The sequence below is a fragment of the Mizuhopecten yessoensis genome, unplaced genomic scaffold (assembly GCF_002113885.1).
Source record: "Mizuhopecten yessoensis strain PY_sf001 unplaced genomic scaffold, ASM211388v2 scaffold5265, whole genome shotgun sequence".
Lineage (NCBI taxonomy): Eukaryota > Metazoa > Mollusca > Bivalvia > Pectinida > Pectinidae > Mizuhopecten > Mizuhopecten yessoensis.
Window position 1 is genome coordinate 18,973 of NW_018405962.1, and position 22,001 is coordinate 40,973.

The following is a 22,001-nucleotide window of genomic DNA, read 5'->3' on the forward strand; positions in this document are numbered from 1 at the left end:
TCACTTAACACAGCACTCACTTCAGTGACATTTAACAGTCAATAAACAAAACATTGACATCAGTGACACTTAAAGGTCAATTAACACGGCATTGACATCGTTTAAATGTAACGTTCATCAATAAAACACTAACATTACTGACACTTAAGGTCAATTAACAAACCGTTGAAATCATTGAAACTTAACTATCAATTAACAAAACTTTGACAACATTTGCATATATTTACATTTCAACAACATTTGCTTTTGTAACGACATCAATCTCTTTTGTTCCGTCATCAATTTCATTGTTGTCAAGACTTAACTTGCTGTTCACAGAACTGTTCGAAATAACTACATAAAGCATAACTTCTCTATCAAAATGTAAAATTTAATATGAATAATGAATATTTTAGCGAATATTGTTATGATCCTATAACACACATTGTTATTGCTGACAAACTTACATAATCCCGGCTGGGCTTTATTAAGTTTTTCATCAATAGTGATGTGTGTTATAGGACCATAACAACATTTGTTAAAACATCCATTGCTTAATTAACGGTCATTTTCATTTAAAGGTCATTGAAAAGACCTTATTGACTTCAATTACATTTAACGGTTAATCAACAATTTTTTTTTAACATCATTGACGCCAAAAGTCCAATTAAAAACAGTCCTATCAGCGACAATAAAAGTATGATGAATAGAATATTGACGTCACTAACACATTAGGGTCAATTAATAAAACATTGACATCAATGACACATGACGGTCAACTTACGGCGCATTAACATAAGTGACACTTAAAGGTCAGTTAACATGGTATATACATCATGCACATTAAACGGTCAATAAACAAAACATTGACATCATTGATATTTAACTATCGAATACAAAAAAACATTAACATCAGTGACACTTAAGGTCAATTAACAAACCGTTGAAATCATTGAAACTTAACTATCAATTAACAAAACTTTGACAACATTTGCATATATTTACATTTGCTCTCCATTCTGCCATTGCAATGCATTGAGAATGCAAATGTTGTTATGACACTATAACAATATTTGCTTTTGTAACGTCATCAATTTCATTGTTTCAGTTAACATGGCATTTACATCATTCACATTAACGGTCAATAAACAAAACATTGACATCATTCACATTTAACTATCAAATATAAAACCCATTAACATCAGTGACACTTACCGGTCAATTAACACAACATTAACATTAGTGACACTCATCTGTGACACAAAACGTCAAAGAATAGATATTTGACATCAGTGACACTTAAAAGTACATTAACAGAGCATTGACGTCAGTAACACTGAAGGTCAATGAACAATCTAGAAAAATAACTATTAAACGTTAATTGTCTAAAAAAACAACACTTAAATGGTTAAAATACAAATGTCTGCGGTGAAAACTTTCTATATATAAAGCATACTGTATTGTTGAATAATAATATTGTGACACTTATAAGTACATTAACAGATCATTGACGTCAGAAACACTTAAGGTCAATTAACAATCAAGAAAAATAACTATAACACGTAGATTGTCTAAAAAATAACTAAAAAGTTAATATACAAATGTCTTCGTAGAAAACTTTCTATATATAAAGCATACTGTATTGAATGGTTGTTTATGTACAATATTCTACATTGATATGACTTTTTAGAGAAGAGGTTCCTTTATATATATATTGTAGAAACTTTTCTTTAAATGAAATATTTTCATAGCCAAGGCAATTTATATACAGTATATTTACAGACACGGTTCATTATATACAGTATTTTTGTTGTTGATTGGCTTGGCATAGCTAAGTTAAATTATCGAAAATATTTTTCAGTAACCTCAAACAATTAGCTGGTGTAACGAGTGCTCGCGCGATACTGTACATTGATAAAATAATGACTGAAAGCAAACTTGTTCAGTGATGTTTTGAACACAAAGACAGAAGTGTACATTGTTGTTATAACTGCTGATGTCAAACTGATCAGTTGTTTCCTCAGTTGTTGATTTAGTTGTTTGCTCAAGTAAATTTGTAACACTCATTGATCTCATTCACGGAATTAAAGCGTGTACACTTCTATGTAAAGGACACGTGTCAATGCACTCTCGGTTGTTCGTATGTACAGTGACCTCCCTTTAATTTCGCGTCGTATATAACTGTAGCACACTTGGATCAGAACACTTTCGTTGAGAAGGTAGCTAGGTTGGTTAGAGGGACAGTATAACAATCTGAAGTCTAGGATTCGAATACAATTTTAGCTCCTGCTGGTTTTGTATTTTCAAACTCGGAACACTGTTGTTGATTATATTTTGTTAATTACTCCTTTATATGTTTTTGTAATAAAAGTTCCGCAATGTATGAAGGGCTAACCCTAGCAGTTATACTAGGATACTCAAACGAATATAGCGGCAGTTATAGCAATATGGAGACAAATTGGTTATTTTGGTTTCAGAAGAGTGATGAACTCTTTCACCCATTCTTGATGCTCCTCTGGTATCTGTTCGTTCGGGTCCATAGCGCCCTCTGACGGAGGATGCATCCGGATAAACGACTTTGTTCTGGCAATATCTGGCATGTTGCGCTCGTCGTCCGTCACGACCAACACTTGGGGGCCACTTTGTTCGGAACTCCTTTTGATAGCTTGATCGACATATAATTGATCCACACTCGTGGAGTCCGTACAATCGTGGGTAATGATTATGATACATGGGATTTTCTGTATTATAGAAGCCGTTGATGTCAATAGTAATTCATTTGGCAGCACGTCGTCTGAGTTGATTGTGTATCGTAATCCTGTAACATCTTCTAGAATGGTTCCTAGATTCCTGGGAAGTTTGCATTCCGAGTCATGGGAACAAGAGTGTAATATCAGTATGTCTTTTGTGGCCTCGTCTTCGTCAACGTTGATTGCGTCTTCATTGATCTTGTCAAACATACCGTACACTCTGAAGGCGCGTCTAAAGTGTTGGTACGCAAGTTGTGCGTTATCCGTTGTGTAAACGTGAAACGCACAATCTATATACACATCAAAGATCAAAGACGGAGGAAGACCCAAAAAAATAGTTGTACACTCCAAAGATTTTAAAACAACAACACATTTTTCAAACTGTCCATCTCTCTTATAGCATTCAAGCAAGTTAATATAATCCTCTTGGTTAATTTCATCTTTCTCCTTCAAAAGTAATTCCTCGTATATGGAGATTGCATCTCTATGATCCCCCATGAGCATGTGCAAAACTGCCAATTGTTTTGGCTACTTGTTTCTTTCATCGCTGAAGAGCTCTTTGAGTGTTGGATAGGCGTTCCATGCTTCTTTGAACTGTGGATCGTTTGCAACCGTCTCCGATTGGAGTTGGACAGCATGTAGGAGATTGGCTTGGCCATCTTTCTTGTATTTCTGCTGAATGTCTGGAGAGATATCTACGGATTTACTAAATTCTAGCAGACACAGTCCCAGCTGTTCATAAACATTTGTCATCAGAAATTCGGTTGGATAATGTTTCTTTTTGGTGACTATGTTTTTGAAAACTTCCACAGCTTTTTCAATTTGGCCTAGCATTCTACATATCATGCCCTTGTCGTACTGTTTATTCAGAGCATATTCAGACAGTTCTTCTGCTTTCTCCAGTAGTTCCATGGCTTCAGAAAGGTGTTTGTTTCCAGGGTAAACTCGAACATTCAACGGTGACTTCATCTTTTGACAAAGGTTTCTTCTTGTCCTTTCTGACTGGTCAGACATGCATCCTCTAGATGCCCCTTTTTCTCGCCAATTTTCATTCTGAATGTAGCCATAGCGTGAACCTCCATGTGGACCTTTGTATTCTACTCGCCTCTGTAATGTCAAGGCAAGATGGTGATACGCATGACACGTTGGCTTGATTTGAAGAGATTTCCGTCGGAGTGTTTCCGATGAATCTAGGTCACCTATGTATCGTGCAAATTGGCCACACGTTTCTAACACCGATGGTTCCTCAGGACAAATTCCTACCGCTTTTTCAAAATATTCTTTAGGCTTTAAACGCATAATTTCATCAGGCACGTTTGTATAGTTGCTTTTTGAAATGTTGTACACTGCTTTTCCTAATCTTGCATATGCATTTGCACGTAAATTGGAATCATCTGGTTCCGTAGCAACAGTCAGAAACAGCTCAACAGCATGTATTGTTGTCTTCTCGTTTTCTCTCCGAGTTAATTTGTCATCTGCCTGTGATATCAAAATGTTCGTCTGTCTGAATAAAGCCAAACCAAGTCCATATTGCCATGCGTATTCTGTAGGATATGCCTCCAGAACTCGAGTGTACAAATCTACTGCCTTTTGGCGGTACCAAGGACCTGACCGTGTGTAGGCGTACGCAAGATCCGCTTCCGCATAGTGTATATAATTTCTTTCGTTTGAGTAAGCGGAATTAGAACGAAATTATTTTCTCCGACCGGAGAGTGTGCCACTAGGTGGCGCCGTTTGGTGTCGGCGATGCACGTGCATTTTGGCGTACGTGTCATTCAGGCGACCATCTTCGACAAGTAGACACGTATTGAGTTTTTGGTACACTTTACTTTTTCCATGGCGGATACGGCTGAAGGTTTAGACGAAACACAAAGGAATGGCGAAATAAGTTTAACTGATATATGGAACGCTGTGAAAGCCCAGGGGAACAGCCTTTGCGCCATTAATACAAGTTTGCGCCAGGAGATAAGTCAGTTCAAGGCCGAGGTAAAGGGTTCGGCCGCCAACGTGGCCACACAAGTTAAAAAACTGAAAGTGGAAAATTCGTATAAATGGAAGTTTGAAGGGAACAAGGTACAACATGGTTTCAATTCGGAGTTGGCTGAGGAAGTTGGACAAATAAGTTGGGCCTTAGAAAACGCCAAACAGGACTACGCCCAGGAATTGTTGAACAGTATCCAAGATAAACTTTCAAAACGAAATAAACATATCAAGATTGCAGATTCTAGCGATGGAGGTTGGGAGACGGTCCGACAGTACGAGAACAATCCTATTGCCAGTGATTCGGACGATGAAGGGAAGATCAACAGGGCCGAAAACCGTGCGATTAAAAAGAAAAAAGGAAAACGGCAGGCGAGGAAATCCGCGGGCTATAACAAGTCTATTAGTGCTGTGAGCCATATGCGTGGTACTATTTCCAATTATCAGCAGCCCTTTCGTGGACCTTAAGGCCCAATGCCTTGGTTCAGTGGTTTTCCCGTGTTCCAGTCAGGCCCTACCGGCACAGGTGGCACACACGTGCACGCGTACGCGCAGCGACGGGGTCGGTCAGGAGCATGTCACAGCTGTGGATCTTTCCAACATTGGAGGAGCGAGTGTCCCAACCAAGGAAAAGTGCTCCCGACAGTCGAAAAAGAATGACTTGATAAAAGATGAGTATTTACTTACTGACGATTACTTTAAATATGAACAAGGTCAAGCTAAGATAAGGGTGAAAGGTCGATTGAGAGATCGATTAGCTTTCTGGGAGAGTATTGGATGTAGCGAATTTATTCTGGATACGATCAGGGTTGGGTATAAAATACCATTTTATTCGACTCCTACTTCTGTAGTTTTGCGTAATAATCGCTCAGCTATGGCGCATGCAAGTTTTGTTGAGGAAGCTATTTCTGACTTGATATTGAGGGAGCTCGTCGTTGTCTGTAAAGAAAACCCGTAGTAGTCAATCCTTTAACGGTGTCTGTTCAAAGTAATGGGAAAAAACGTCTTATTCTAGATTTGAGACATGTCAACTGTCATTTATGGAAAACCAGTGTGAAATTTGAGGATATTAGGATAGCTATGCAGTTTGTTAAGAAAGGGAGTTTTTGTTTTAAGTTTGATATTCATTCTGCATACCATCACATCGATATTTTGGATTCTCACACAGATTTTTTGGGGTTTTCTTGGCGGTTTGGCGACACAGTGAGGTTTTTTAAGTTTAAAGTGCTACCATTTGGACTTAGCTCAGGTTGTTATATTTTTACCAAATTAAACAGACCATTAATTAAGAAATGGAGATCCGAGGGTAAGAAAATACTTATGTATTTAGATGATGGGTTAGGCACTCATGAAGATGAATCTGCATGCACTTTGATATCCAGTCAGGTCAAAAGGGATTTGATTTTGAGTGTGTTCGTTCCGAAACCAGAGAAGTCAACTTGATTACCGGTAAGACAGTTAGTTTTTCTTGGTAATTATATTGATACTGTCCTAGGTATTTTGAAAGTTCCAGATGTAAGATTGATGAAGTTGCATTCTAACATTTCCGGTGTCATTTCGGATATAGCAGAGACAGGTGTTGTGAAGGTTAAAAAGGTGTCTTCTGTTGTTGGACAGATAATATCCATGTCATATATCTTGGGAAATGTGGTCTACATTATGATTAAAATTTTGACCATCGATATAGCTATGTCACCCTCGTGGAATAGTAATATAGCGGTGTCAAGTCAAAGTGTTGAACAGCTTCATTTTTGGATCAGATTTGTAAATCCGATCAACGAGAAAAAGTTCAGTGATGATCATTCCTGTCAGTCGATTGTATTTAGTGATGCTAGCCATACGGGATACGGAGGGTATGTTGTGGATACCCCATTGGGCACATCACACGGTATGTGGTCAGAGAGTGAGATCTGTAAGAGTTCTACATGGCGAGAACTGTCCACTGTTGACAGGGTGTTGTCGTCAATGTTACATGTGTTCCGCGGCAGGCGGGTCAAGTGGTACACGGACAACCAGAATGTTGTATCTATTGTAGACAAGGGTAGTATGAAGGCCGATTTGCAGGGCATTGCTTTGTCCATATTTGGTACTTGTTTAGAAAACGGAATATCATAGGTTATTGAGTGGGTGCCAAGGAATGAAAATGAAAAAGCCGACCACATAAGTCGCATTGTCGATTATGACGACTGGGGTGTTTCCAGAAATATTTTCGAGTACTTAGATTCCCTTTGGGGGCCCCACGAGATAGACTGGTTCGCGAGCGACAACAATAACAAGTTACCTGTGTATTGATCCAGGTAATGGAATGTGGGGTCGTCCGGTATAGACGCGTTTACAGCCGATTGGCGAGGTGTAAACGGGTGGTATGTTCCACCAGTATGCAAAGTGCATTGTGTCCTGAGTTATATGCAGCAGTGTGGTGCATATGGGACCATGGTTGTACCTCTGTGGAGGTCGGCCAGTTATTGGCCATTTTTATGTCCCAATGGTGACGGGTTTATACCAGAGGTGATGGAATGTTTATACTTACCCACTAACAAAGAAGCATACTCTCAGGGTAGAGGGAATAAATCTGTATTTGGGAGGATTGATCTCCCTTTTAAGATGATTGCTTTACGTTTAAATTTTTCAACAGATATAACCTGTGTTAATTGACAGATCCGTAATTGTAATGGAGGTTTACAAATCCTGTATTTCCGAGGTAATGAGTAATGATCAATTTTAATTTTAATTTCGTTTGTTTAAATATATTTTCACAGGTTTTCAAGAGGGAGATTGCAGAGCTGCCAGGGGCCTTAGCCGGATACGTCAATCTCCTCCCCCAGTTATTGGTTGAAAGTAAAGCCAGCAGCACTACAAGGGCATACTACCAGGGATTTTTGCGATGGAAAACATGGGCATCAAATAAGGGGATATCGGAGGCGGAGTGTTTTCCGGCTAAGGCCATTCACGCGGCTCTCTATCTCGCCTGCTTGGTACAGCATAATTCAACATCTAGTCCTGTAACTCAAGTTTTTTATAGCTTGAAATGGGCACATTCCATCATCGGTAGAGATTCTCCTACAGATACATTATTAGTGAGGAACATTATCGAGGGTGCAAAGAGGCGCTTGTCGGCAGCTAGGAACAGAAAGGACCCCATTACTCCGGAACTTTTGGAATCTATGTATTCCGCAAATTATAGTGAGAATGACTTGTTTTCTCAACGTATTATTTGTTGTTGTTTGATAGCTTACGCAGGGTTTTTACGAGTGTCCGAATTACTTAATTTACGCATGCGTGATATCAAAATTTCTGAGAGTCACATGACAGTTTCAATTCGCCACAGCAAAACCGATGTTTACAGGGATGGGGATTATGTAGTGATAGCTAGGACGTATACAAAGCCATGTCCCGTATGTAATTTGGAGAGATATGTTGCACTTGCGGGATTAATACCTGGATCAGATTGGTATCTATTTCGATCCATCACTAGAACTAGCGAAGGTTTTAGGTTGCACAATGATAACAAGCCTCTATCTTACACTCGGGTGCGCGAGTTGTTTATTCAAGTTTTCTCTCCCTTCGTACCTGATATCAGTAAATATGGCTTACACAGTCTACGTTCCGGCGGGGCTACAAGCGCGGCTAACTTAAAAGTGGCGGATAGAATTTTCAAGAGGCACGGAAGGTGGAAGTCGGAAAACGCGAAAGACGGATATGTTAAGGATTCCTTTGAGGAGAGGTTGTTAGTTTCGAAGAATTTAGGTATATAACTATAGTGACATCCCCTTTCTTTGGTGTTCAGTACGGGGGTCGGTCGCCCCGGTTGCAATTTAATTATGCGTTTGTGTTATTTGTCACAATAGGAGATTGTTGGAGAAATATGATTTCTTTCGTTTGAGTAAGCAGAATTAGAACGAAAATATTTTCTCCGACCGGAGAGTGTGCCACTAGGTGGCGCCGTTTGGTGTCGGCGATGCACGTGCATTTTGGCGTACGTGTCATTCAGGCGACCACCTTCGACAGGTAGACACGTATTGAGTTTTTGGTACATTTATTCGTACTCTATAAAGTATTTTTACAGTCGATGAATTTTGGATTAGGTATATCGCGCTAGCGGTAATCTTATTGTCTTGTACGGGGGGCACTTACATGTAATATAGGTAGGAGATAAATATATATATATATATATGTTTTCCTCTGTTCGATTATTTTACCGAGAATTAGCCTATTTTGGCAAATACTATTTGTTCTTGGAATATGGATAATTATCCATGGTCTTAAGGTATTCCGTTATGGGCTCGCACCTTAGGACGAGATGAGAGTTGATGTACATGGTATTATAGATATTACATGTATGTATGGTGATGGTGTAATAAATTCAGTACGGGGGTCGGTCGCCCCGGTTGCAATTTAGTTATGCGTTTGTGTTATTTGTCACAATAGGAGATTGTTGGAAAATTCCTCTTGTTGTAATCTTCTCTTCTCTCCAATTTCTGAAGTTTTGCTATCGCATCTTCTACTTTAGAAATATCCCCAGTTTCTAATAGAATCCTGGCTCTGTTTACGTTCGCTATGATATTATCGGGATCATTTTGTAGAGACTCATCAATATATTGATGCGCATGCTCATAGTCTTCCAACAAGAAATACAAATACGACAGAAAGTTATTTATCTGTATATCTTCAGTTTCAAGCTTTCTTGTGCTGTCTCGGTCATCCTCTAATTTCCTTATGGTGACCTTTACACGGTCCTTGGTCAGATTCGTCGAATCAAAATCAAAGGTTGATGGAAATTTTCGCAGTTGCTGTTGAAGCGTTTCTTCGTTCAAGAGAGCAGTCATGAATTCATTATCGAACTTCCAGCAGTTTCTATAAAACAAATGCTTAATATTGTTAACAAACATAATTTGAGTTTTCACAATAACAAAATACAAGGTTTATATTGACACTTTTTAGATAAACTTGATACCAGCAAGTAAAAGGCCAAGTAGCATGACTTTATGTCGCATCATCAGTACAGTTTTTGGTTAGACATTATTTCGGTCTTCGTGATTTTGTATTTGTTCAATATAAAGGATTTATTATACATTTTATAATTCGTAATAAGATAAGACGATGCCATTTAAAAAGATAATCTATTTAACCCTGTGACTATGAATTTACTAAAAGAAAAAAATTAAGCACATTTTACAGTTCGCCGTCTACACTTTTTGACACTTTTGAACGGTGTGTCCTAGTATGAGTTTCAATTGATTTGATCAAAGGTATTTCGGCTTTTCATCGTGTGATTCATTAAAAGTCATTTTTAGGGGGCTTATTTTTGTCGCGGGAATGATGTTTCCGATAACTCAATGAGAATATACATGATCGCGAAATTTCGATCTATGTAATATTATGAAACGCGTAGATCTTATCCGCGAAAACAGGTGCATTTCAACCTCCTATAACTGCTATGCCAGTATCGCAGTTATCAGGCATAGATATCTGTAATCTAAAACAACCTTGTCAAGTGTGATAGTTTATATAGATTTTATGTTTCATGACAGGTGTATTAAAACAATGAGATTAATTTACTGGGTGGGTACAAGCGATGCATGAATACATATAAATAAAAAATTTAAGCAAAACGTCATGATATACTTTTGAAATTGACATCGGGAGCAGTAAGTATTAAAACTAGATAGGTAATCTTCAGATCGCGATGTTTAAATCCGTGTATATTATATATTCTCAGTTTTAAATGAAAACAAATAGCCCAAAATACATGATACCCGCGAGGAAAACCGGTTGTGTTGTAAGGTGATGAATTTGAACTTGCATTTTAGTCAAATTTACCTTTCAGTCCTTCTTATTGAAAATTGTTTGGTTTTGAGAAGATATTATCGACATATTTTACCATCAATATAAAACTAAACACAAAACACCATAATAAAGCACAATCCCTCTTTAATAGACATAAGGATACCTTTATGTATGTTAATTCACCAAGTACAAAATTAATACTTCTGTCATGACTTATTGTGGTTGGTCAATCATTATAGCAATTTGATTGGAGAGTTAATGAAGTTTGGGTTGATATTTCCACTGATACTATACTTTAAATCAGGGAGTTAGTGGCCGTGGTGGCCGAGTGGTTAGGTGTCTGACCATTGGTTTCTAGCCTTCCACCACTGGGTCGCGGGTTCGAGGCCTACGTGGGAGCCACAGAACAGTGGTTTTTCTCCTTAAACTCCCGTTTTCTACAATCATCAAAAAACCTGGCTCAAACCAAATCAAATAAAGAGCCATAGGAATTGCACACTTAGACTTCCTCTGTCTAGGGGCCGTACCCCAAGTCCACATGACCATGCTACTAGGATAAACTTCAAGGTCAGCTCCCATCAGTTTGTGACCCGCTCCAGGAACTTATCTCTCAGCTGATATAAACAATTACTAGATATCATGTGACAAATATACCCATACTATCAGGTAGGTTCATGGGTCTGACCCAACCCCAGAATGGTGTTTAAGATCCCTACCTAATAACCATATAAACAATTGCTGTTACTGGACTTGACCGAAAGGTTTATTCCTGTCATTGGGGACTTTGTCTTTGAGTCAGAACATAGGAACGGTTGAGACACCCACCCTATTATCTTATACTGCTTACTAACCAGGTTTCTACCAGAACTAAGGAAACATTTTATGAAACATTACAGATCGTTCATTGCATATTTTAATCTGTCTAGAGTCTATTAAGAATGCCGTAAAAGGACCATTTGTGTGTAAACGTCTTTAGAAAAAACTATTCAGAAAATGTTGTTATGGATCTTTCTAGGGATCAGGGAATCACATTTTATATAAATGAAGGGTGCCCCTCCCCTGTGGTACCGACACGCAGAGCCTAATATTTGAAAAAAATCTTTTATCACTTCTGAATGAGAGAATTTAACCATGACTGCCTAAAAATTGAGGTGAACAGTACAGGCCCTGATCAAGACATCTTGATTAATACAGGCCCTGATCTCTTGATCAATCAAGCTTATTACAAAAGAGAGGAACCACTCACTTTGTTATGGAAAACTGAAGGAACTAGAGGAGTTAGTCGCAGCAGCTTTGACTGTAATTGTATAGATATCAATGTATGCTGTATACAATTTACAAGAATAAACAGCACATACACTGGGCGTGTCCCCGACATATCCCCTATATAACTTGTAACTAAAGGAAAAACTGCTTCCACTATTCAAAATGAACTGAAGCAATAGATAAGTTGACATATAATAAAACAAAGTAGTAAATTTAGTAACACTAACCATCATATCCGAGGGACCGGGTATCAGTGAAGTCAGACTAGTTATGTCAATGATACACAAGTACAAAAATGCGTCACATGACTACAAACCAGATAATTCCGGGTAGATGTTTCTTTTTTGTAGAACTAGCTCTGGTTTAGTTTAGATTTTGATTTGTAATCTACATCAATGTACTACCTGCTTATATATACCTCCTAGCATATATAGGTGAACCTGCTCATGTGACAACCTCTATAAGGAGACCACCTGCGTTATAAGATCACCTCCTTTTGGATTTCTCGATGGTAGTCTCTTAATGCAAGTTTGACTCAAACTCCTTACGTATACCTTACTACATAGACTGCCCTTACCTTACCGTGTCTTTAATTGACATACCACCAAAAATCTACGTACCGAAATTCATGATAGTTAAATTATTCCTTTGTTCGTGGAACCAGCTCTAGGAAAACGCTGATTTATTCTCAAGTGATCAAATTGTATTTATAATATAATTATGTCTTTTTTAATCACAAATGTGTGTGCATATTTATCATGTATGTACTAAATTTGGATAGGAAACCAAATTATGATAATAGTAAAAAGGGAAACATCAGAATTTTTTCGAAAAAACCTAGCAGGACGTCATAATTCCCTGGCATTAACAAGTATGTGTTGTTGAACCTTTGTTATAAAGATGAGGTTTTCGTCAGATAATCATATCTCAAACAGCATCGAAATAGATTATAAGGAAAGACCGAAATATGTAAAATAAAAACGAATACCACATAAAAAAAACACATAGTTATTCAACTTTTTCACATCAACATGTATACACATTTAGGATTATTGATTCCTTGATTCGTAGTAAAAACCTTTCGGAAAATCCCAAAAAATGTTTTAGGGAGATAGATGTAACGTTCTTACCTATTGGTTCATGACTATATATAAATTGTGTGGGAATAACAGTATACTATAGCTGTACATTGTATACAGGTTATGTGGTATTAATGTAAAGAACTTTGTTTGAGTACAGTTTTTTAAGTTTTTCAACCAAATGCTGCTCAACAACTCTGACAAAAGCTGAAGTTATATATGTTTTAAGGTAAAACCGACAACTTTACTCCTGAAAAATAGCGAAAGATTTGTTTTGTATAACTTAGCAATAAAATGAATGACGGTAAAACCAATGTTTTCTATTTTAAATGAAGTTAGGGTTAATACGTCTCAAGCGATATACTCGCACGAGTTATGGCCCTTGTTTCAATTATTAACTTGGAACTAGAGGTATCCAAAGAGTTATGGTCTCTTAAAATCACACCTGTACGTCGTGTTTTCAAGTCAGCAGGTGTGACAGTGTTACCTATGTTCGTTAATCTATTAGTGCTTCTTTTTTGCTTTGTTTGTATTTTCAAATCTATCTTCTATTCACTTTACCTGTGTGTTAACGTTAACTTGTTACGTTCATTTTAAGGTATGTTAATACATATAAACTATTGTTCCTTTTTATATATTCTACTTCCTTACAGACATGACAATGTTTAAACGTACTTTGTTTTGTTGCGCCGTTACCAATATGTATGTTAGGGTGTGTAAAGTTTAGATTTACACTACACAGATTCTGTACTAACCATTTTCTATAACTTGTGAGATGTCCTGTTAACTAGCTAAAACCAGGATTAATTTGTTATCTTAAGTTTATCGAAATGATCAACGAAACACCAGACGTAACTGCTCTTCTTTATTTACAATTTATAATAATAATAAAAATGATAACTCTTTATCAGCAAAAAATACAACTTCTAAGTCTTTGGGTTCTGGTTTAGATAAACACGTCTTCTCTGCACGATTGGTATATATCACGAAGGCTTGCTATGAGATTGATTGGTTTCAAGTATGAACTAACAAAACGTAAATCTAACAGCTGTCCTTTAATATAGTCTTTCTATAATATTCCGAATCCACCGGTTTTGAAGTTTGGTGTTGCCTTTCTATAATATACAAAATCCACCGTTTTTTAAGTTTGGTGTAGCCTTTCTATAATGTACAAAATCCACCGGTTTTGAAGTTTGGTGTGGCCTTTCTATAATGTACAAAATCCACCGGTTTTGAAGTTTGGTGTAGTTTTTTCTATAATGTTTAAAATTCACAGATTTTACTGTGAAGCTGTAGCACAATTTCTTTGTTATACATCAAAGATATTAGACAATCCGACTAACATCATCTTCCATGTATTTAATGAGCCTTTAATTTTGTCATGACATATTCCCAGGGTGTAAAGAAGAAATGAAAAGCGAGAGCAGATCCTTTGATTTCAAAAATGCAAAAAGTACAACCACTTGTATATACTACTAACAGAGCACCAGTGGCTTAGCTGTAACAATACCTGACACTATTAAAAGTCCAATGAATGCCGAACGCACTCGCCAACCCCCATCCCATGATACTATCGTTATATATTTTACACGCTCTTGCACTAATAATGGTATATGTTACAATTAGAATAAAATAATAATAAATTATGTTTAATGTATATTATTCCTACTAATCATTCAAATCATCATTTCAAGCTAACATCAAAACGATAGAACTACACCTACAATACACATATACATTGATTATTTCCTTTTATTTGGAAGAAGCTTCACCGATACATAAAGGCATTCGTTTTGCCTACAGATCTTTTAGCGATTTCTATTAATTCTTCCCTTGTTTGAAAGCTTAGAGAAATTTCACTTATTTCAAAACTTGACACTTGATATTTTTAATAGTACGGGGAAAAAACGAAACAATACAAAAACAAACACAAAAATACGAAATAAATGTATGATAAAATATCATAATATTATGTAAGAGTTAACACAATATAAATTATATTACCTACTGTCTGTTCACAGAGAATGGTAATATAGCTACAACGCTGCACCAGTTCCACAAGAAACGCGATCAGGTTTGCACGCTTTTCGCAATCACGAATCGTTCCATGTTGTGTACCACAGGCCATCCTCTCAGACTCCAATGTTGAAATGTACACGTATAATCACCCAGAGCAGACTTCCAAAGCGCACACACCACTTGGTTTAGTTCCCATCGTCACGTAGGTAAGTTCCGCCTTTTCTCTATTGTTTTGTCTTTACTGGTGTAGAAGTCATAAAAAACTGAAGCCGTCGTATCAATTAAACAACTTCATCAAACTCAGAATTGATGAAACGTGAATCTGCTTTTCAATTTACCAAATATAATTGTTAGTTTAGTACATACGGTATTTTATTCAACACTTGGGCAAGGTAATTATATATCTTTAAATGTTACATATCATACAAACTACCTACATTGTACCTTACGTTCATCTCCAGATAAATCACCAATCTTATGAGTATATTCCCACAAACTACCCTCCTCCCTTTTATCTACCGACAAACTACCCACCTCCCGTTTATCATCCCACACACTACCCATCTTCCGTTTATCTTCCCACAAACTACCCACCTCCTGTTTATCTTCCTACAAACTACCCACCTCCTGTTTATCTTCCTACAATCTACCCACCTCCCGTTTATCTTCCCACAAACAACCTACCTTCCGTTTCTTTTTCTACAAACTGTCCACCTTCCTTTGCCTCTCTGCAAACTTCGAACCTTATGTGTTTATGGTTAAAATTACTACCCATCTTGTGTATATCTTTCTATAAATAACCCTCCTTTTTTCTTCCTATAAACTACCCACCTTACATAGGCTCTTCCAAAAAATACCTTCCCCAATATGCTCACCCACACAAGTCCAGTCTTACGTCTGCCGACTCACAAACTTACAATAATACTGTACGTGTACCCTTCCGCAAACTGCCCAAATTAGCTTTAAACAAGCCTTACCCCAAACTGCCCAAATTATCCAGCAGACGAGAACAAAAAAAAGATGTAATATTCAAATGTTTTTAAATTCAGAAAAAAAATATCAACGGTATGATTGTCGGAGTTATAATCGATAGGCAAAGAAATACTTACTGAACGAAAATTGATAATGTCGGTCTGTCCATCAATTATAAAATATAAGGCACAATAAACTTGCTTTGCATCAATGAATATTTGTTCATGCATTGACGTAAAACAAGTATGTTTGACGAAATATGATATCATTACTAAAGAAGTATATACTTTTCAGTAAGACGTCCTAGCTAGTGTTGATACGTAACAGCGAGATTTTATACTGCGTAATAGGTCTTGTTACGGTGGAGAGTAAGGGGTGCGCTATAGTTACACCTCAATATCCCCCTGGTGCTTTTCCAGCGTTGTTATCATTCCCTGTCATAAGGAATAAGTAGAGCTAGTTCACATGATTAAAGTTTAAAGTGCTGGATACCTGAATAGTTGCTGACATACTAGGCACTGGGTATTTATCCGTCTCTCATTACCTAGTAAATAGAGGTCAATCGATTACCCATTGCTTACCATGAACAAAATATTCTTTGTCTTGTTTTGTCCGCGTAATGCTTAGTCCGCGTTTTATCTATGTACCATGTAACCTCTGACCTCCAATGGCTGATTTTGTCGATGCTGACGATCAATTTTGCAAAGCTCTAATGATGATAAGTAGCATTTATATGATCAACAGGGGCCAATAAAATAGTCCATTTTAACTTAGAAGAATTCTGTATTAAAGACAGAGAGAAAACCACGTGACTGTCAGAGTAATACAAAAATAGAATACATTTTTTTCCTGACCGCTAAAAATCGTATAATTTCGTTCCTTTTGAAACCATTCATTTATTTTGTATCAACCCAGGCTGCCATGGAAGCATGGCCGACGAGGTGCTAGAACGACAAAAACATGCATTGTGTGCTATATTCCGTCAAATCCGTAATTTTGTTTCTGTGACATATACTTATCATGAACTGTGAACATGAATCATTGTCATAAAGTTTTCAAATGCGTAAGAGAGTTTTTCATGGCTAGTTTCTCTACCAGATTTTGGACAGTGCTTTGATAATAAGAGGTCGCAGTCGGCATAGTCATATCCTATAAAAATAACCGACCATACAGTGGCCTCTGATGTTAAAAGAGAAGGATTGAACCCAAATCAGACTAAAATGTGCAAAGTCTGGAGTTGGGGCTTTGTGATACTAATGATTTCATTGTCATACATGTGTATGTCAATTATATATATATGAAACCCTACTTGTTATATATAATACCCAAAAGGGTCTATATCATACTCATAAGGGTGATTTCATGGGTATTTAGCAATCTTAATATAACTATTGAAAATTAGCTAAATAGATATTGTCTGTGCAGGGAATTCCAAGGATAGATAACACCGGTGGAGCTATTAAATCGTCAACTGAATAGAAAAAAAAAGGAACAGTAGGCGGAACTAGACGGGGAAGGTGTACGGTATGCCATACCCAACGTTTCACAATAAACAAATATGGCTAACAACGTACGCGTGGCGTGTTCATTCACATACGTTCAGAAAGAGTCCACCGATCAGAATCCTAAACTCCACGCTTATGCTCAGTTAATAGCACGCTAGATAAATAGGGAATACTATATCATCAATATAATACCACGTACTCGTTTAAACTACTGATTGTCGTCAGATTATTCAGAATGCACAATCTTAGTCACATGATGTACCGAGCTTATTGATCAGGTGGTGTTGACCTAGTTGGCTGTCATCGAACAAAAAATAACAAACATACAGACCGGGTAGTGTGTGAAGGATTTTCGTGGAAAAGCACAGCGAAAACAGTAGCTTAGTTTTGGTTTCGTTTTTGATCGACAGGAACAGTTTTAAAGAGTTTTATCCTTCGTAAAGATGTGAATTTTGACATGTTTATAGTTTTCCTCCGAACTAAAGGGAAAAGGTTGATGTATAAATGTATTTTATGTTTTGAGGATGTTAAATGCATGTATCTTGCGGAGTAAAAACTAATAAAAGGTTGATGTATAAAAAGGTATTAAATGTTTTGAGGATGTTAAAAGCACGTGTCTGGCACAGTAGAGTTTATTATATCTGTTATAGGAAAAACGCTGTTATAGTAGTAACGTCAAACTTGTTATATAAACAGCTTCCTCTTTTGATGTATTTGTAGGTATTATCAGAACATATTATGCATTGATTTTTACAGTTTTCACCTTAACTGATGCGTCCTATATGGACAAAGTGGTCATATGGTACAGTAAATCTTTCTGACGTTCTGCACCGAATCGCTAACTGATTGAGATAGCTTCTTGGTTACTTTGTATTTGACTAACTGATTATAACGTCGCTATATGTTTAACACTGTTGGTGGAATGTCATTCATCGAGACTGGCCGTCACCTAGAACCTAGGATCTATTCTGACACGGCATAAATGAAATACCACATAAAGAAATAATTACCTGATATGTAGCCAAAAGTTAAGGTTAAAAGTTTTCATTTTTTTCAATATTTTAAATAACGTTTCAGAACTCTCCTTGCATGGATATTCACCACTGAAGACACATTTGAACTCTTCCAATTCAAAGGTTTGACTAGCTCATTATGAAATATCATGTGTGAATGAGGTAATGGAGGTAATGGCCATATGATGGAGTAAACGGTTGACTTTATTTGGTTTTCTAAATCGACCCTTCACTACAGATGCCATCTTGATGAGTGTGGTTATGTGTTAGTAGCTACAGTGAATCCTTGATATCAAGAAATTAATTCATGAATCCAACTCCGGAACAATCAAGATGTACACCTTTATTATACCACTGACATACACCTGTATTTTTACATTATAAAATAAGCACTATCCAAGTTTTATAAACGTTTTGACCTGTTTATTATAGAAACTACATAACAGACATCAACCTATAAACTACCCAAAAGTACGCACCACTTACGCCGATCTTTCCACAATCTTCCTAAATTATGTCTACCCTCCCACGGACTACCCGCTGTACGTCTCACCACCCAATTTATAGCTATCCTCTCACAAACAACCCAGATTATACCTAACCTCCACAAACTACCTAACAATTACGTCTACCCTCCCAATAACTACCCTACTGTCGTATATCTTTCCACAAACCACCCACTTATGTCTGTACTCCAACAAACCACCCAACGTATGCCTATACTCCCACCAACTACCTAACTTACGTTTGTATTCCCACAATCTACCCAACGTATGTCTGCACCTAAATTATGTCTATCCTCTCACAAACTACCAAATGTATGTTTACCAACCGATAAACTACCCAACATATGTCTCCACTCCCAAAAACTCTCTGAAACTACCTAAACAATGTTTATCCTCTCACAGACAAACCACGTTACGTCTACCTACCTATTCACTTCCCACATTATGTGTACACTCCCACAAACTATCCACATTGGATTGTGACGTCATTTTACAGTATTGCTGCAAAAATGAACCCGATGCATTGTCAAAGATCTCACGATAGTACATAAGATATTACAGTTTTCCTAACAGCAATTTGGATATGCATAAAGGATATATAAGGATTGACACTTGATATGGTATCATGGTGTGATGAATCAATTATATCATATGTATAATCTCAATAAGGTAAAGACATATTTAATGAATGAAAATTGATAATATATTTTATAATATATAATAGATATGTTTATGCTTTCATTAGTGCATTACAAGTATTTTGGAAAACATTTTATAATACTACTATAGAACTAAAAAAAAATCAATAAAATTATTTGCTTTGTCGTGAGTTAAATTCCATGTTAAATATTTTATTATTAATGCATTATTTGTGTCTGAAATGTTGATATAAGTTATAAATAGACAATTCCAGTAACTAAAAAAGATGCACATTAATGTCAATTAAAGTTCAATTAAAAGAAATCATTGAAACTAAAAGGTCATTTCGAAACAATTGAAATCAGTGACACTTACAGGTAAATCAACAAAACAATTACAGTAAATTTCTAGAACATTGACATCATTGACACTTTAAAGAAACTTAAAAAATATTCACATCAGTAACAATTGACGATCACTTAACACAGCACTCAATAAACAAAACATTGACATGAGTGACACTTAAAGGTAAATTAACACGGTATTGACATCGTTTAAATGTAACGGTCAATAAATAAAACACTAACATTACTGACACTTAAGGTCAGTTAACAAACCGTTGAAATCCTTGAAACTTAACTATCAATTAACAAAACTTTGACAACATTTGCATATATTTACATTATAACAACATTTGCTTTTGTAACGTCNAAATAATTGACGTCAGTGACACTTTACGGTCAATTAACACAATTCTGACATCATTGATTATTTAGGTCAATAAGTAGAACATTGACATTTAAACGTCAATTAAGGAAACATTGACATCAGTCACACTTAACGGTTAATTGAAAAAATGTTATCAGTGAAACTTTAAAGTCAATTAAAAATATTGACATCCATGACATTTAACGGACAATTAACAGAACATTGAAATCATGGACACGCAACAGTCAATTAACAGAACACTGACATCATTATCCCTTAAAGGTCTATCAGAAAAAAACATTTACCTCCGTGGCACTTTACAATAAATTACTAGAACATTGACATCATTGACACTTTAAAGAAACTTAAAAAATATTCACATCAGTAACAATTGACGATCACTTAATACAGCACTCAATAAACAAAGCATTGACATGAGTGACACTTAAAGGTAAATTAACACGGTATTGACACCGTTTAAATGTAACGGTCAATAAATAAAACACTAACATTACTGACGCTTAAGGTCAGTTAACAAACCGTTGAAATCCTTGAAACTTAACTANTAAACAAAACATTGACATCATTGAAATTTAACTATCAAAGAAAAAAAACATCGACATTAATGACACTTAACGGTCAATTAACACAATATTAACATCAGGGACACCAACAAGGTCAAAAAACAAAACATTGACATCTGTGACACTCATCATTGACACAAAAAGGTCAAAGAATCGATATTTGACATCAGTGACACTTATAAGTTCATTACCAGAGCATTGACGTCAGAAACACTTAAGGTCAATTAACAATCAAGAAAAATAACTATAACACGTTGATTGTCTAAAAAATAACTAAAAAGTTAATATACAAATGTCTTCGTAGAAAACTTTCTATATATAAAGCATACTGTATTGAATGGTTGTTTATCTACAATATTCTACATTGAAATGACATTTTAGAGAAGAGGTTCCTTTATATATATATTGTAGAAACTTTTCTTTAAATGAAATATTTTTCATAGGCAAGGCTCTTTATATACAGTATATTTACAGACACGGTTCATTATATACAGTATTGTTTAGTTGATTGGCTTGGCATAGCTAAGTTTAATTATCGAAAATATTTTTTTTAGTAACCACAAACAATAAGCTGGTGTAACGAGTGCTCGCGCGATACTGTACAATGATAAAATAATGACTGTACGGAAATCTGCCTAGTGATGTTTTGAACACTAAGACAGAAGTGTACACTGTTGTTATGACTGCTGATGTTTAACTGATCAGTTGTTTCCTCAGTTGTTGACTTAGTTGTTTGCTCGGGTAAATTTGTAACACTCATTGTTCTCATTCACGGAATTAACACGTTCATACTTCTATGCTTAGGCCACCTGTGTCAATGCACTCTGTGTTGTTCGTATGCACAGTGACCTCCCTTTAATTTCGCCTCGGATATAACTGAAGCATAGTTGGACCATAACACTTTCGTTGAGCAGGTAGCTATTGAACAAATCAGTTATTTTGGTTTCAGAAAAGTGATGAACTCTTTTATCCAATCTTGATGCTCCTCTGGTATGTGTTCGTTCGGGTCTTTAGCGCCCTCTAACGGAGGAGGTATCCGGATAAACGGTTTTGTTCTAGCAATATCTGGCATGTTGCGCTTGTCGTCCGATATGACCAACACTTGCGGGCCACTTTGTTCGGAACTCCTCTGGATAGCTTGATCGAAAATTGAGGGTGATACGAGTCCTCACTCTCGTGGGTCATGATTATGATACATGGGATTTTCTGTATAA

At 36.5% G+C, this 22,001-nt stretch overlaps 3 protein-coding genes across 3 annotated transcripts in view; 1 reads left to right on the plus strand and 2 right to left on the minus strand.

Annotated features, from left to right (window-relative positions):
- The window catches only part of LOC110450523, a 58,576-nt gene that overhangs the window by 18,356 nt on the left and 18,219 nt on the right, over window positions 1-22,001 (minus strand). The window lies entirely within an intron of this gene.
- Window positions 2,704-22,001, minus strand: part of LOC110450522 — a 23,752-nt gene continuing 4,454 nt past the window's right edge. Inside the window, exon 4 of the mRNA XM_021498080.1 lies at window positions 2,704-3,674. Coding sequence (XP_021353755.1) covers window positions 3,258-3,674 — 417 coding nt within the window. The 3' untranslated portion in view covers window positions 2,704-3,257. The remainder of the gene's footprint in view (window positions 3,675-22,001) is intronic.
- Window positions 7,026-9,139, plus strand: LOC110450524. Its single transcript, XM_021498084.1, has 2 exons — window positions 7,026-7,217; window positions 7,469-9,139. The coding sequence occupies exons 1-2, from the start codon at window positions 7,116-7,118 to the stop codon at window positions 8,462-8,464; spliced, it is 1,098 nt and encodes a 365-aa protein (XP_021353759.1). The 5' UTR covers window positions 7,026-7,115; the 3' UTR covers window positions 8,465-9,139.

Coding starts and splice junctions, on each gene's coding strand:
- LOC110450524 (XM_021498084.1), top strand. CDS start 7,116: ATGCAGCAGTGTGGTGCATATGGGACCATGGTTGTACCTCTGTGGAGG. Junction 7,218..7,468: donor GTGACGGGTTTATACCAGAG/GTGATGGAATGT, acceptor ATATTTTCACAG/GTTTTCAAGAGGGAGATTGC.